The sequence below is a fragment of the Panthera pardus genome, unplaced genomic scaffold (assembly GCF_024362965.1).
Source record: "Panthera pardus isolate Hobbes unplaced genomic scaffold, ASM2436296v1 HiC_scaffold_12, whole genome shotgun sequence".
Taxonomy (NCBI): Eukaryota; Metazoa; Chordata; class Mammalia; order Carnivora; family Felidae; genus Panthera; species Panthera pardus.
The window spans coordinates 89,856,428-89,871,466 of NW_026526677.1; the positions used below are offsets into that span (position 1 = coordinate 89,856,428).

General features: G+C 45.9%; 1 protein-coding gene across 6 annotated transcripts in view; it reads left to right on the forward strand.

Annotated features, from left to right (window-relative positions):
• The window catches only part of ETS1 (ETS proto-oncogene 1, transcription factor), a 132,540-nt gene extending 127,541 nt beyond the window's left edge, over nt 1-4,999 (forward strand). For all 6 annotated transcript variants that reach the window (XM_019421387.2, XM_053900267.1, XM_019421388.2 and 3 more), the window contains one exon: nt 918-4,999. In XM_019421387.2, the coding sequence (XP_019276932.1) occupies nt 918-1,133 (216 nt within the window). In that variant the 3' untranslated portion in view covers nt 1,134-4,999. The remainder of the gene's footprint in view (nt 1-917) is intronic.
• The last annotated feature ends 10,040 nt before the right edge of the window (nt 5,000-15,039 follow it).

Here is a 15,039-nt window from a genome sequence, read left to right on the forward strand (position 1 = left end):
GGAGGAAGGTGAACTCTGGAAAGTCGTTACGTGGGCCTGCATGACCTGTCCTAGGATTCCAGTCCCACCTCTGCCCCTGGGTACTTGCATGACCTCGGTCAAGCCAGTTACGTAGCCTGCCTGAGCCTTAGTGGTATCATTTGGAAAATAGAGAAAATACCCACAATGCTCACTTGCTTTCCAGGACTCACAGATACGATGCGCAAGGGGTGCCTGGCACATAGCAGACCCTTCATAAATATGTCTTAGCATGTGTTCTGGCCCTGTGGCTCTGTGAATCTGGAAGAGGTCGGACAATTCAAGAGGTGTTAGAGGATTACTACAGTTCATTCATTCCACTTATTATTTTATTCGACAAGTGCATATTGAGTGCTTGCTCTGGGCCCACATCAAGAGAGAATCAAAGATGCTGAAGAAGAGAGACGATAGCTCTATCCCGGCAGACATGAGACATGGTGCCCCCGTAGATAATGGTGCCCCAGTACAGGAAAAAGGCTTCTTGTGGATGAAAGGCAGGTGTCCTCTGGATGAAAGGCAGCTTAGTTCTGCTCCAGTCGCTCACGTTAAATTTCACGCTTTCAAAGCAAGGATACTCTGCCAGTAACATAAGGAAAGGAGAGTCTCTAGTGTTGTTTGTCTTTTCTTCCTTTCAGTATCAGGTAACTCTATCACATAGAGATACAGGGTCTGTTGATTTTCATTAATTTAAAGAATCAGCTTGATCACCGTTGTTGCCCAGCTCTTGAAAGTGGGAATTTAGAAGAGACAGGTCGGAAAAAAAGATCTTCGGTGCACGGAATCTCCCATCGGTCCTACTCGAACGTCATGGGTCCCCAGGAGTACATATTGAGGCATATAAACACGTCTCTTTGGAATATCCTGTAGGTGTTCACCCCTTTCTCGTCCTTTAATTTCAGGTGGCCAGGAGATGGGGAAAAAGGAAAAACAAACCTAAGATGAATTATGAGAAACTGAGCCGCGGCCTCCGCTACTATTATGACAAAAACATCATCCACAAGACAGCGGGTAAACGCTATGTGTACCGCTTTGTGTGTGATTTGCAGAGCCTCCTCGGGTACACGCCCGAGGAACTCCACGCCATGCTGGACGTCAAGCCCGATGCCGACGAGTGATGGACACCAAAGGGGTCGGGGCACCTCTGCTGAGACATTTCGAAGAACAACCACGTCGGTCGGACTCTTAATTTTTAATTGTTATTCTATTTTTAATTTTCCAGAACTCATTTTTTTACAATCAGGGGTGGGCGCTAAGTGGGCTGCAGCTATAATCAATTGTGCACAGTTGGAAAAGGACGGCCAGGACTTGAGGGGTGGGGGGGGACAAGAAATTCTTGAGCAAATTTTCAGGACAGAGAGAAGGGTCTCCTTAAGAAGCTTGAAGAATCTGGCTTAAGGGAGGAGACTAATGTGTCCCATTATTTTTAAAACTCATCCGTGAAAACAATGCGTCTCGAGTGGTGGACCTATTAGCAAAAGAAGTTGACACGTCAGGAGTCATGAGACCCATGAGAGACAATTTATTTGCTTTTGTTTTTAGGTCTGGGAGGGCAAAAAAGAGGGAGGTGGGATAAAACATTTTGTTTGGGGGATGCACTAAAAACCAAGGACTATTTACCTTTTACTCTACTTTGAAAACAAAGATAGACTTCAGTGGGGAGGGTCCAAAACTGTTTTTGTGTTAAAATTTTATTTTATTAAATTTTGTGCCAGTATTTTTTTTCTTAAAAAATCGTCTTAAGCTCTAAGGTGGTCTCAGTATTGCGGTTTCATGCGAGTTTGTTTTTATTTGCCGACTGAGGATTCTGTCACAGTGAAAGGAAACTGTTTATATAGACCCCACTGGAAACGCAAAGTGCTGTCACTCAGATCGGGGATCCCAAATTCATGTGACTTCTATATGAAGGAAAAAAAAAACAATGCTGATTTGGGTACAAGGGACCTGTGCATGTGAATTTCATCTGTATTTTAAAAACTGATCACACCCCTCTACTTACTTGTCATTAGTGGATTCTCGGGGTTTGGGCTTAACGTTGAGTTAAGAAGCATTAAGTCTTTGAACTGAATGTATTTTGCCGCCCTGGTTTTGGACCCCAGTAAATGTAGGAGCACTGTTGAAGTCATAGAATGGGTATCGAAGGAGGAGGACTGACTTGGTTCTTAATGGGTTCTATACCTGTAACATACAGAACTTGGAAGAAAAGCTGTGTGCACGGGCATTATCCCTCAGGTCTTAAGAAGTAAGTCCTGAATGCATGTCATTGTAAACCCTACACTTCCTCCTTTATGTCTGATTTTCCCGGCATCCCATACTTACTGCTTACCCCCTCGCCGCCCCCCCCCCCCATGACTCAGTAGAGAGAAATGTACAGCTTTCCAATTGGTGAGTGAAAGAGGAGTGGCAGACGTGACGTGAGTTGAAGAGTGTCGGACAAAGCCATTTAGACGTACTGAGTTTGGGGAACAGTGGAGACTAGGGTTGCATAGGAGTAAAAATGTGGCTTGGCCGTCTTTGAGAGAAGTACAAGGCTTTCCTTTGAAGAGTTTGAGCTAGTTGAGTCAGACGTCAGGTGAGGCTGTGCATGCAGAGTGAACAGTGCAGACACTAGGAGAGCCCTGTGCTTGGATCAGGGTTAAGTGAAGGGTAATAATTGCAGAAGAGAGAAATGAAGGCAAAGGAAACATAAGAAAAGGAGCTTGGAAAAACAAGGTGGTCTGTGAGATTCGAATATGCTATACTAAAAACTATGGTTTTTAGTTCCTCCAAAGTTTAACAAGAAACTTAATCACCTGGGGCAGTGGTGAAGGGTGGCCTGAAAAATGTGTGGATTTTTTAGGGGGGAGGGAAACCAGCATCTAACCAGTGAGGAAAAGTGCCTAATACAGTTGAACCCCGGCCCCCCACCATAGATGCCTGATTTAAAAATATTTTTAAGTGTTTATTTATTTTTGAGAGAGATACAGAGTGCAAGCGGGGGTGGGGCAGAGAGAGGGGGAGACACACACACACACACACACACACACACACACACACAGAATCTGTAGAGGCTCCAGGCTCTGAGCTGTCAGCACAGAGCCCAACGTGAGGCTCGAACTCCCCAACTGCAAGATCATGACCTGAGCCGGAGTCGGATGCTTAGCCGACTGAGCCACCCAGGCGTCCCATAGATACCTGATTTAAAAGGATGATGACAGAGAGTTAGCTCTCGCGGACCAGTGGGCAAGGCGAAGAAACATTTTAGGTGGGTTTCTCAGGGGCTAGCCCTTCTTGGGATCTGGCTGAGAAACAGGAGGTACTAACTACCTGCTGGCTTATCTTCGAGAACGTGGATTGTTTACTCCCAGGTCCTCTTACAGACCCTGAATGATCAGGAACTTAGCTCTGTGATTCATGAGTTTCCTCATACTGATAAATCAGAGCATCCACTTGGAAAGCAAAAGCAGAATTGGCCCAGCTGTGTATTTTGATCTCCTTCCGGATGCAGGTGCCTTAATGAAGCTCTCGAAATATTTTAGGAGCTGCTCAGGGAGTATTAGGCGGAACTGTTGGACTACATTGTTTTCTCTTAGATCATGTGATCTTTCTTGGGCACTGGCAAAGGTGTGTGTGTGTGTGTGTGTGTGTGTGCATGTGTGTGTGTGTGTGTGCTTGCAGACATGCAAAACTACAGCTGATATAATACCTGAGTTTTTCAGTTAAGTCTTTCCACATTTCAGTAATGAACAGGCAAGAGTAGAACCAAGGTGGGACATCGGTCATTGCTTGCTGTTCGCAACCAGGCATAACATCACTTTCTCCGTGCATCAACCTTTCCTGTTAAATTTGTGCTGAAAACTCCCCTTGTGTGAGTGTGTCTAAGTCCTGCAATCATTCCATAGCAGATAAGAGATAAGAAAGTGCCTCCTTAATGCTCCTCAGCCCGCTTGTTTGCTAAGATGCCTTTCTCTCGAGGTCGGCCGTTTTCAGTATTTGTAGATAGTGTGCTAGTTAAGACAGCTTTGTCGATCTGGCCAGATGCTTTTTCTCCTTCTGTCCAGAGGCCAGAGACCATCCCAGGAAGAGTGGTGGGTGGTTTATACACTGGAAATGTAGCAGAATTGTTGCATTTATGCTTTTTAAAAACACATTAACTTCAGAGGAAGGATGGGCAAATCTGGTTTAGCTGGTGAAACCCTTATTTTCCTGGAGATGCCTTAACCCATGTTGGTTTTGGCTGTAGGGTTCAGGGTCACTTTTGTTTCCTTCTCCATGCAGGGGAGGGACTTCCCTACACAGAGCCCTGGTTTTGTGGCTTTGGGGATCGGAGGTAGCATTCAAAGATCAGATATGCTTTTCCTCACTTTGGAGATGAACACTCTGGGTTTTAAAGCATTAACCTGCCTAATCTTCGTGGTGAAAATTATACCTTCTCTGTTCTAGTCATGCTGTGCATGCTGCTTTCTGTTGGGGTCTATATAAATGTGTTGAACTCATATCTACATTCCAAAGAAATTTCAAGGAACCATAAATATATGTATACATATACATATATAAAGTATATATATTAAAATGAAATTATCTCTATCAGGAATACTGCCTCAGTTATTGAACTTTTTTTAAGAATACTTTTTTTTAAGCTGAGAAGTATAGGGGTGAAAAAGATGTTATATTGTGTTTGACTATTTTCCAACTTGTATTTTCATATAATTTATATTTTTTAAAAGCTGAAAATTTAAAAGCAAGATGAAAAAAGGAAAAGCAGGTGCTTTTTAAAAATCAGAACTGAGGTAGCTTAGAGATGTAGCGATGTAAGTGTCTATGTGTTTTTTTTTTTTTTTAAATGCAAAAAAAATTTCTTACAGGGGAGTTTTTTTGTTTGTTTATTTTAGTAGCTGATGCTGGCACATCATTTTGCTGGAGAGTTTTTTATATACTGTAGCCTGATTTCATATTGTATTTTAAACTGTGTGAGATTAAAAACAAAGAAATTCATTCATAACAATGTGGGTTTGGCTCCATTCTTTCCTGTCTGGTGCATGTGTGAAAGTGGGACAGACTCACCAACCAGAGACAAGCACAGGAAGAAATCAATGCAGTTCAGTCTCGCTGATCTCACTATCTCAGGGCCAGTTCAGCTAAAGATTTCCTAATAAACTTACAATGAGAGAATACAGGGAAGTATAAAGTAAGGCCCTGATTATTGACTATAATATGGTGTCATCCTAGCTGGATGTCCGTGGCCTTTCACAACGCATTTTGCTCATGTCTGAAGGAACTAAGAGCCACGTGAAACAAGTTTTAAATGACCCAACAGATAAACATTTGATTTCAACTGGATAAAGTTCCTGATATTAACACAGAAAGATGGGGCACCCAGGTGGCTCAGTCGGTTAAGCATCCGACTCTTGATTTCAACTCAGGTCACGATCTCACAGTTCGTGAGTTCAAGCCACACATCGGGCTCTGCACTAACAGTGCAAGGCCTGCTTGGGATTCCCTCTCTCCCTCTCTCTGCCCCTCCCCTTTTTTAATAAGTAAAAAAAAAAAAAAAAGTTGAACATCTTAGTTGGTGCTTTGGACATGAACAGTGTTCTGGTTTCTTCTTCTGAAACTAATTTTGCTCTGTGCAAATTTGGACCCATCACATTCACTTCCATGGCCCCAACTCTTTCATTGGGACTGAAAACGGAGAATGATGATAATCTGTCAGAACCCCCAGCAGCCCATGCCATAAATAAAATCATATTTGTAAGTGCTTTGGGGACGAGTGCTTGGGAACACATCCTGCGTGGAACTCCTCTCTTGTTGTTGAAACTGTAGAAGGTGGATGTTTTTAATTAACACCAGCATTTGCAACACGAATCCCAAGTCACAGCTGGAAAGAGAATTTTTGCTGAATTGTTCACAAAGAGAGCTCTGTTTCTGGAAAATCTATTTCTTCAGGCCTGGAGCTTGAGGTTTGCTGAGTGCATGCTGAACGCTGACTGTGTGGTCTAGTGGTTAGAGCGCTGGACTGGCCACGAGGGGGGCTCTGGGTCCTACACCTCAGACAAGCCACCACCACCCCCTGGGAGACTTTGGGAAGGTGGCTTGAGGTCCTTATATGGTTTAGTCTTCAGCTGCAATCCCAAGCAAAGCCGGAGTTCCTGAGCCAATCTGAGGCCCCATCAGAGCTATCTCCCCTGAATAAACACTACACAGAGAATAGATTTCTGCCTCAGTCAAGGAGTAGGTCAGAGAGCTTTCCTTTGGTGCCAAGTTGCTCTTCTCCCCCAACGAATCTGATTTAACGTTGACCAGGTTAAAAGATACAAGATATGCTTGAATGAAATAAGCTAGACCTCTGTTTCTCAAACTAGGAGCTAGAGTTTAGAGGGCAAGTCTCAGACAACTTGGTTTGGGTGATTTCTCTTAATGATACTGCCAAGACCACCATACTGGAGCAGTGGTGGGAGCAGCTGGGCCAGAGAGACAGTATCTTCTAAAACAACTACAGGACCTGGAGGAATAGGGTAGGGTGAGGATAGAGACGCAGGGAAAAGGGGAGTCGTTCAGAGAAGCTGGTCATCAAAAATCTCTAGATTTGACAGGCTTTCAGGAGGTTACGGGATAACGTAATTGCCCAAGGCTAATCTGGCTCACCACTGCTATGGCTTTGGAGCAAATTGTAACATTCAGGCCACACATACAAATACATAAAAATCCTGTATAATGAGGTGTAATTTTCTAACCTAAAAAGGAAAAGGATTGTGATTTGTGCTTTGGGTAAAATGAGGCAGGCAACGTAGACGAGAAGTTACGTGGGGGCCGACCGTGGGCTAATTGTGCACCATAAAGATGTTCAGTTTGGCCTTCATGGTGTTGGGACTCACCTCTGCAGCTCCAGGGAACAGTGTGCTGCAGGACAGTCATGGGTGGTCTTCGAATCCCAGCATTCCTTTGTAGCAGGCACCCGTGGACACCGAGGGGTAGGTGCCCCTCAAGGTGAACATGAATCTCCTATTCTGTCTCTAGGTCAGCCCCACACATTTGCACTCCTGCCTGGTCCCTGTAGAATTTGACTTGGTGACCCTTATGAAGCTATCTATTCAGGATCTACGCTTACTTGGCATGAGACCCATTTTATTCTAGAACCTATGGTGGAAGGGAGTACAAGAGGTCATCACATTCATCAGCACCCTCTGACGTCTGAGCCCTTGTTCTTTCCGTTACGTCCCGTTGCCACCCAGCAGCTCCAAAAGGTCTCCTCTGATGATGTTGGCTAATGGCCCTCCATCCATGGGAGCCACAGCCCCAGTTACTAGGAGGTACACCTCATACATCAAACACGGGACAAGGGCAGTCTTCTTTCCATGAGGAAGCTTTTCCATTTCCACAACCAGCTTTCTAACCTCTGCTTTTTCCCAGTGGTAGCTCTGGGAAGGCGGTTTGTAATGCATTTTCAGTTGGACAGAGGCCTTTCTCTGGCTCAGCTATAGGGAAACTTGACCTGGGTAGCTGGCCCTTGCCATTTTATAGGTAAATAGACTCAGCATGCGGCTGGTTGTTCACTGCTGTTTGGAATCCCTCCGTACTATGAGAACCCTCCCCTAAGAACAAGTAACAGAGCAAAGCATTTTCCTAGCACCTCTGACAATGAGGCAGAGATTTAAGGATTCTGATGAAAGCAGGTGCCAATCCATTGTTGAAAAATTGAAAAGGCTCAAAATTGAGGTACAAACCATTCACTGAGAATTTAAAACTGCAAATTTGGGAGTAAAGTGGCTCTGCCCCTGCCCCTTGTCCAGTGCCATTTCCTCTTTTACTCAATGTTCTGATCTCTTTTCCCTTTTTCTGGAAAATATTTCTATCCCGAAAAAGCCGGTTTCGTTCAATTGTCTGGTCTTTCTCCGTGTGCTGACATCCAAAGTAACGATAGTGACGATCATCTGCCCATGGCAGCACTAGAGAATCAACAATGACCCCCAGGTCTCATGACATGCTGTGCAGTCCCCAAGCCCTTTTGAGTTCCCAGTCTGTCCCTAATCTCTCATTTCTGCCACTCAGGCTCTAGTGCTCTCTCAGCCACGGCATTTTTACAGAGCTTTGATGTCAGGTCAGCTCTGGTCATTCCATGAGATACCACGTGGAAGACCAAGGAGGTTTTCAGCAGCCACTTGTGGGAATTACAGAGGGTCAGGAGATAGCTTGACCACTACCTTCTCTCTGCTCCTTCCATGCTGTGAATCTGAGCCACTGACCCTGGGCAGGAGCAGGCCAGTTTTAATCTTTCCACAGGCAAATCCTGAACTTTCAGCTGTAACTCTTCTTCTACCCTTAGAAGGGCTGTCCCCCAGATGTGCCTGGATATAGTAAGTGGCCTGAAGAGGTGGCAAGAATCTTCACAAGGCTAGAAAATTGATGATGACTATTGGCTTTGATCTGGGATTGCCTTTTGGAGGCAAGAATATTCCAAATATTAGAAGGAGAGATGAGAAATGGGACTGGGAACTTCAAAAAAGCTTTGGGGGGGGGGCACCCGGGTGGCTCAGGTGGTCACACATCTGACTCTTGTTCTCAGCTCAGGTCATGATCTCACGGTTCGTGGGACTGAGTCCCGCGTCAGGCTCCATGCTGATAGCGTGGAGCCTGCTTGGGATTCCTTCTCTCTCTCTGCCCTTCCCTGCTTTCTCTCTCTCTCAAACGAACTTAAAGGAAAAAAAGGCTCTGGGAATGGTAGTGCTCATATGAACTGGTCCTTGCTCTTACAGATGTCAGGGGAATACAAGTTCAGAACCTCAAAAGTGATTGAACTGGGGAATCTTCTCTACTAATCTACTTCTCGGGTAGAGTGATTTTGTCCCGTGTGTTCTAGTTTCCATGGGAATCAGAAAGTTTACAATTACAGTCCAGCCACTGCACCTTTTATTTGAGATGTTTACATGTATCAGAGGAAAGGTAAGGGTGATGGTAAAGACAACGAGCTGTGTTTGGAGGGTAAATAGATATTTCATTCAGGGATCTGTTTTCTCTGTGGTCAAGTTTTCAGAGTGATGGAGCAAAGCTGTACATGAGCCCATGGGGATTTAAAGTAGTTTCTTCACTGACTTTAGACCACTGGGGTAGGGGATGGGCTCCTCTGGGCTCAGGCTTCTTGCTCAGGAGCAGGTAGGGGAACCAGGTGGGTCAACTGCATGATGGCGGTGAGGGGGGAGGGGAGGAATCTGTTAGCTGTTCTGGGCACCCATGTGAGCAGCCTGCTTGAAATCCCAGATCAGAGGCTTTGGCACAAATTCCAAATTGTCTTCTCTGCCACCACTAACAACAGCCAAAGGCCTGAAACCTGCCAACAAAGACGGAATTAAGACAAGGGTGACCACAGAGCCTGGTATACCTGGGACAGTCCCAGTGTCTACCCATTGTCTGGGATAATTCACAGCAGTTCCTTCCACTTTGATGATATTTTATATGGTCTCCTTATAAAAACCATTAATGGCCTAGAAGCTGATGAATGAAAGAGTGAACGCCATAATTCAAAATTCTACATTTTCAAGTTAAAAGGGGCCTTAAAGATGATCTAGTCCAGCCTCTTCAACTAGGAAGGCATGCATGAACTCAAGGTCCAGAGAGGCCCAAAGACTTGCCCAAAGTCACCCCATTAATGACAGAAATGGCACTAGAAGGTAGATCTGATTCTCCCCATGTCCCCTTATCCTTCTTTCTCTACTGGATTGGATCTCATCCAATTTCCAGACAACACATCCTAGTTTAAAGTTGACCGTAGTTGATTCGGAATTGATAATGACAGTTCTTTGTATTAGTTCTGATGGATTCCAAAAATCTGCGAAATGCACATGTTCAGGTTGGGAACCGAAGATTCCTGGGGTGAAGGAAGGTTTCCAGCAGGATGTGACTGCCAGAAGGTACCCTATGTGACGATACTACCAAACAAATTTATTCAGGTAGCAAACATTCATCGACGCCCTGCCATTGGCACTGGGTTCAATATCAGGGAACCGTAAAGAAAATTTAGGCACAACTCTTAGCTTACTCTGCTCTTCGTAAATTGAGGCTGTAGACAAGTAAAGGGAGAATGAGCATCCAGTGCAGTAACAGTGTAATTTGACATCTAGGAGGAGCACTCAGCCAGGAAGAATTTATATCCTGAAGGTAAGTAGCAGTCAGCCAAGTGGAAAGTGGAAAGAGGTCCAGGTTGAGGCCTAGAGGTGAGAAAGTTCATGGACGGATTGAGAAACTGGAAGTCGTAGTGTGGAACCAGTGCTCACGGTGAAATGGACTAGTGGTGAGTGGTGCTGAGAGGGAGAAGGGATAGATGATACAAAGCCTTGTGTCCCCTGCGATGGGTAAGGTGGAGGCCCGAGGACCTTCCTGCAGGCCAAGTCACGTGATCCGATCTCTGCTTAGAAAAATAGTTCTGTTCATCAGAGAATGGATCAGAGGGCACGAGGATGGAGGCAAGGGGAGCGGTTGGAAAATGGCTTTATTTTTCCAGAAGAGAGCCCTCCGAGAGAATCAGCAGCGAGCAGATCAGAAAGGTACTTGCGAAATGGAATTGCTAGGACCGGGTGATTGGTCGGTGTGGATGGGTGGTGAGCCACTGGTAGGAACAGGACTTGGCGGGGGTGGGGGCGGGGTGGGGTGTGGGGAGGGATAGAGGGGGCTGTATGCCAAGGCGCCTTGTCCTTCGTCACAATGTCACCATTATACAGATTTTATTTTTGATTTATTTTTTTTAATGTTTATTTCTGAGACAGAGAGAGACAGAGCATGAGTGGGGGAGGGGCACAGAGAGAGGGAGACACAGAATCTGAAGCAGGTTCCAGGCTCTGAGCTGTTCAGCACAGAGCCTGACGCGGGGCTCGAACTCACAGACAGCGAGATCATGACCTGAGCCGAAGTCGGACGCTCAACTGACTGAGCCACCCAGGCGCCCCCGTTATACAGATTTTAGATCTGGAAAGAACCTTGGAGATAAAGTCCAATCCTCTCATTGTATACATAAAGGATTTAAGGTAAGAGGGTGTAGGTGACTTATCTGAGATCACCTTGCTAACCCGTGACAGGGGCAAATTAGGTCTTAGGTCTTCTGACTCTAAACCCAATTTTATGTATCTGATGAGGGTCAAGGGCTTGTCCCTCCAAACACAGGCCACCAATAACCTATCTCTTCCTTCCCTCCCTTCCTTCTTTCCTTCCTACCCTTCTTTGCTGGGAGGACAAGAGCTATTTAGCTTACAAATGGATGTGACAGGCCTCCCCGCTGGGCTGACATAAGCTGTCTCTTCTCATCAGGGTGCTAATCTCTCCCTGGAGCCCTGGGCACCTGCCTCCACCCCAGGCTGTAATTGGAAGAGAAAGAGAAGGTGCTCATTTCTCTTCTCCAGCTGCATGCTCTCCAGCCTCCCTGAGAGCTGTTTGAGCCCCATTTGCTGAGTGATCTCTGAGTATTATTTCCAGAGTCCTATTTGGGGCTTACGAAAGAGCAGGTGTCTGGCCAGGACCATCATGGCTTCCATTTTCAACCTGGCTTTTCCTGCCATGTGCATACCTTGGCCTCACACACCTTCTCCTGGACTGACAGCTTCCTGCCTTTTTTTTTTTTTTTTTTAAGTCTTTCTAATATTCTAGTCCCCGGTGATTCCTTCTCTCTCTTTCTCACCCATTCCCTTCATTCTTCATCTGAGTTTCCTTTCTCTGCCCCTCCTATCTCTTATTCCTGGAGAGAAAATGCATGTGATTGGCCGAAGACAAGAGGCAGTCACATTTAAGAACACAGGTTCTGACTCAAAACGGCCCGGTCCTCAGTCCTAGCCCCGTTTGCTTTCGAGCTGTGCGGCTTGGGCAGGTGATTTAACCTCTCTGTGCCTCAGTTCCTTCATCCAGAAAAATAGGAATAATAATACCAACCTAAAGGATTGATACGGTGATTGCCAATTCATAGCTGTTGGTGTTCGACACAACAGTGTTGGGTAAGTGGGAGTTATCAGTAAATCTGCAACTACGGTTCAAGAAAGTCTTTTTCTCCCTTGAGAACCTTTTTTTTTTTTTTTTTTTTTTTTTCCTCCCCGATTCCCGGACGAGAAGATTTCAGCATTCGGTGTAAGGGCTCTGGGGGGTCCTGTCTGAAGAGACAGGAGTGTCTGTTTCCTGCCCTCCCAGCCGTTGGACGGGACGCTGGGTGCCCAGGCCTCCCTGCTTGCTGTGGGTCACGCTTGCTGTTGCGGCAGCAGGTGGGCAGAGAGACTGGCTCTGAGCGTGGAAAGGCAAATGCTGTTCCGGCCAGCTCCAGGACTCAGCATTTTCCACTACTCCTTGCTCTGTTTGCTTTCCTCTTTGGACTCCCCCCTCGGTGGAGCGGGGACTTCTGAATGACGTCCAACAACAACGCTGGGCCTGCCCAGAGTCCTCTCCCAGGGCTGGGCTCCGAGCCCACCTCTCGTCTCCTCCCGTTGGCCGGCAGAAGGAAGCAGGGCCTGGCCGGCCCCTGCCGAACGTTCTCACACAAAGTGCCATTGTATGGGGCTGGTCTGTGGGAGACAAAGGAAACCGATTTCAAAATCAACGGCAAGTTATTTTTATCCATGGAAGGGCTGAAATGCCTTTATTTTCCATCTTGGAAAACAAACCTTAAGGGGTCATTGTGCTGGTGCGTGTGTTTCCATTTATTCTGGTATTCAAGCATTTAGGAGGGAGGCCTGCGAAAGACCTGGATTCAGAAAGGATAAGTGAGATCTAGAAAACCAGGCTGTTGGAGCCTATGGGCCCTCCTCGGACGGGGGTGGGGGGGTGGGGGGAGGTGTGCGGGGATGGCCCAGAACCCACTTCTAGTGGGGCCTTCATGCCCCAGAGCTGTTCTGTTGCCTGTGCTCAGAGTGTTTCCTGTGGTCCTCCAGCCTGGGCGTCCTCTGGTCCCAGCCCCACGCACTGACTCCCCATGTCCTGACAGGCTGCTTTTCTCATCCAAGCCCTCTGCCTTCTGTATCTACATCAGGAATATAGCATCGGCCTCCTCGAGGGCAGGGGTCTCCCGGGGAGGTCTTGCCCACTCCAGGAACTGTACAGACGGCATGGGGTGCGGCAGAAACCATTTAAAACTTCGAGGCATATTTATTTTTAGTCTAAATATAGGCGATGCATTTTTATTTACTAATATTGAATATGCATATGGACCCTGAAGCCTCCAGTCAGGCTGCCTTGGGTCATCTGCACATATTCCAAGCATGATGGGGGGAAGTAGGAATTCCAAGCATGATGGGGGGAAGTAGGGGATGTAGAAGGGGGGGTCTACTCTGGTGCTCTTACTTCTTTTTTCCCCTTTAGCATATTCTGGAGTGTTACCGTGTACAAGGCACACAATGAGCAGATTTATAAACCAGAATATCTAATTTTAGCCAAATAACCCTCACAGAATGGACAAGTGGCTTGCAATGTCTCCGGCAATGAAACTGTATTGCAGATTCAGGAACAATTCAGGCACATAAAGACAAGAAAAAAAAAGCCAGGGGCCCCTGGGTGGCTCAGTCGTTTGAGCGTCTGAGTTTGGCACAGGCCGTGATCTCAGGGCTCGTGAGTTCGAGCCCCCCATCGAGCTTGCTGTTGTCAGTGTAGAGCCCTCTTCGGATTTTCTGTCCCTTTCTCTCTCTGCCCCTTTCCCGCTCACGTTCTCTTTCTCAAAAATAAATATATCTTAAAAAGAAAAAAAAAGAAAAAAAGCCAGATTACTTCTATTCCTGGAACAAATTCTTTGTCGGTCACATGTTGAAGTTAAAACAACAACGATTTAATTAGATTTGGTAGAAAGATGTCCAAATTATCAACATGATATTAAATATAGACTTACGATTATTGTCATGAATGAGAATTAATGCCCTGGGGTATTGTATTATCAACCAATTCTGACAGATACTAACTAGTGCATCTGATTTATAAATACATATGCACATATTAGAGGTGGTGCTTAAAGATATTTCCTGATGGGCATATGGGGTCAGAAAAGTTTGGAGATGACTGTTCTAAAGGAATATTTTCTGTGGGCCAGCAAGATTTCTGTTTATGGTGAACGAAAGTTCAGGATTTGCAATCAGTTAAGATCTCAGTTTAAATTCTGACTCCACTGCTTAAAAAACGATGTGACTTTGGGAACAGATATCGTTTCTCTGAGCCTCCGTTTCCACAAAATCACAACGAGGGCACCTCACAGGTAGAATTTGAGGATCAATTAATTTATATTAAATGCCTAGAATAGTACTTACCGTATAGTAAGCACTCAAGAAATGTTTTGCTTTTTCGGCTCTCATCTTGCTTCTGCTGAGAAACTCAGGAGGACCCAAGGGTTTCAGGTGAAACTCCTTCTCTATGAAATCCTACTACTGCCCATCAGAGAAAGTTCCCTTGTGGCTGAGAAGGTAAGCCTGTGTTTTTCAAAACAATCACTGATTGGCTGTTCCTGGCTCTAAGGGGAAAGAAGGTTTGAGTGTGTATGTTTAAAAACCACTCTGGCTAGGCCTTCCTGGTGGCTTCCTAACAAGTGTGCAATAAATGGTTGTATGTTGGTTTTAGCCCAGTTCCCAGCAGAACCATTTTTTTACGTCAGAAGGTAGAACACAACAGTTCCACAATTGGCAGTAATTAGCCCCCCATGATGCAACTTGGCCAAAGGTCTCAGAAGTGAATGAGCCATGGAAACTAGGAAGCCCCCACTGAGCCTGGGGCCTGGCCTTTGGCAGAGAATTTGGCACAGCCCGGCCCTGTTACAAAAGAGGCAGTGTTGGTGCTGGTGTGGGGAGTGAGGCTCAGTCCTTCTGGTTCCTCTCCCCAGCTGCCATTTTGCACCCACGGATACAAGGTGAAGAATGATGGAGCCATCAGAGTGCGAGAGCCATACTCTTTCTCTCTGCCGGCTCCTGTCCCTAGCTGTGGCTCAAACTAAGATTTAGATGATCTCCTAACAGTCATATGCTAGCTTTGAGAGAACACACACCAGCTTGCACATACCCGTCAGAGCCCCTCATTCTAAACAGAGCTTTAGGTTCAAGTCAATCC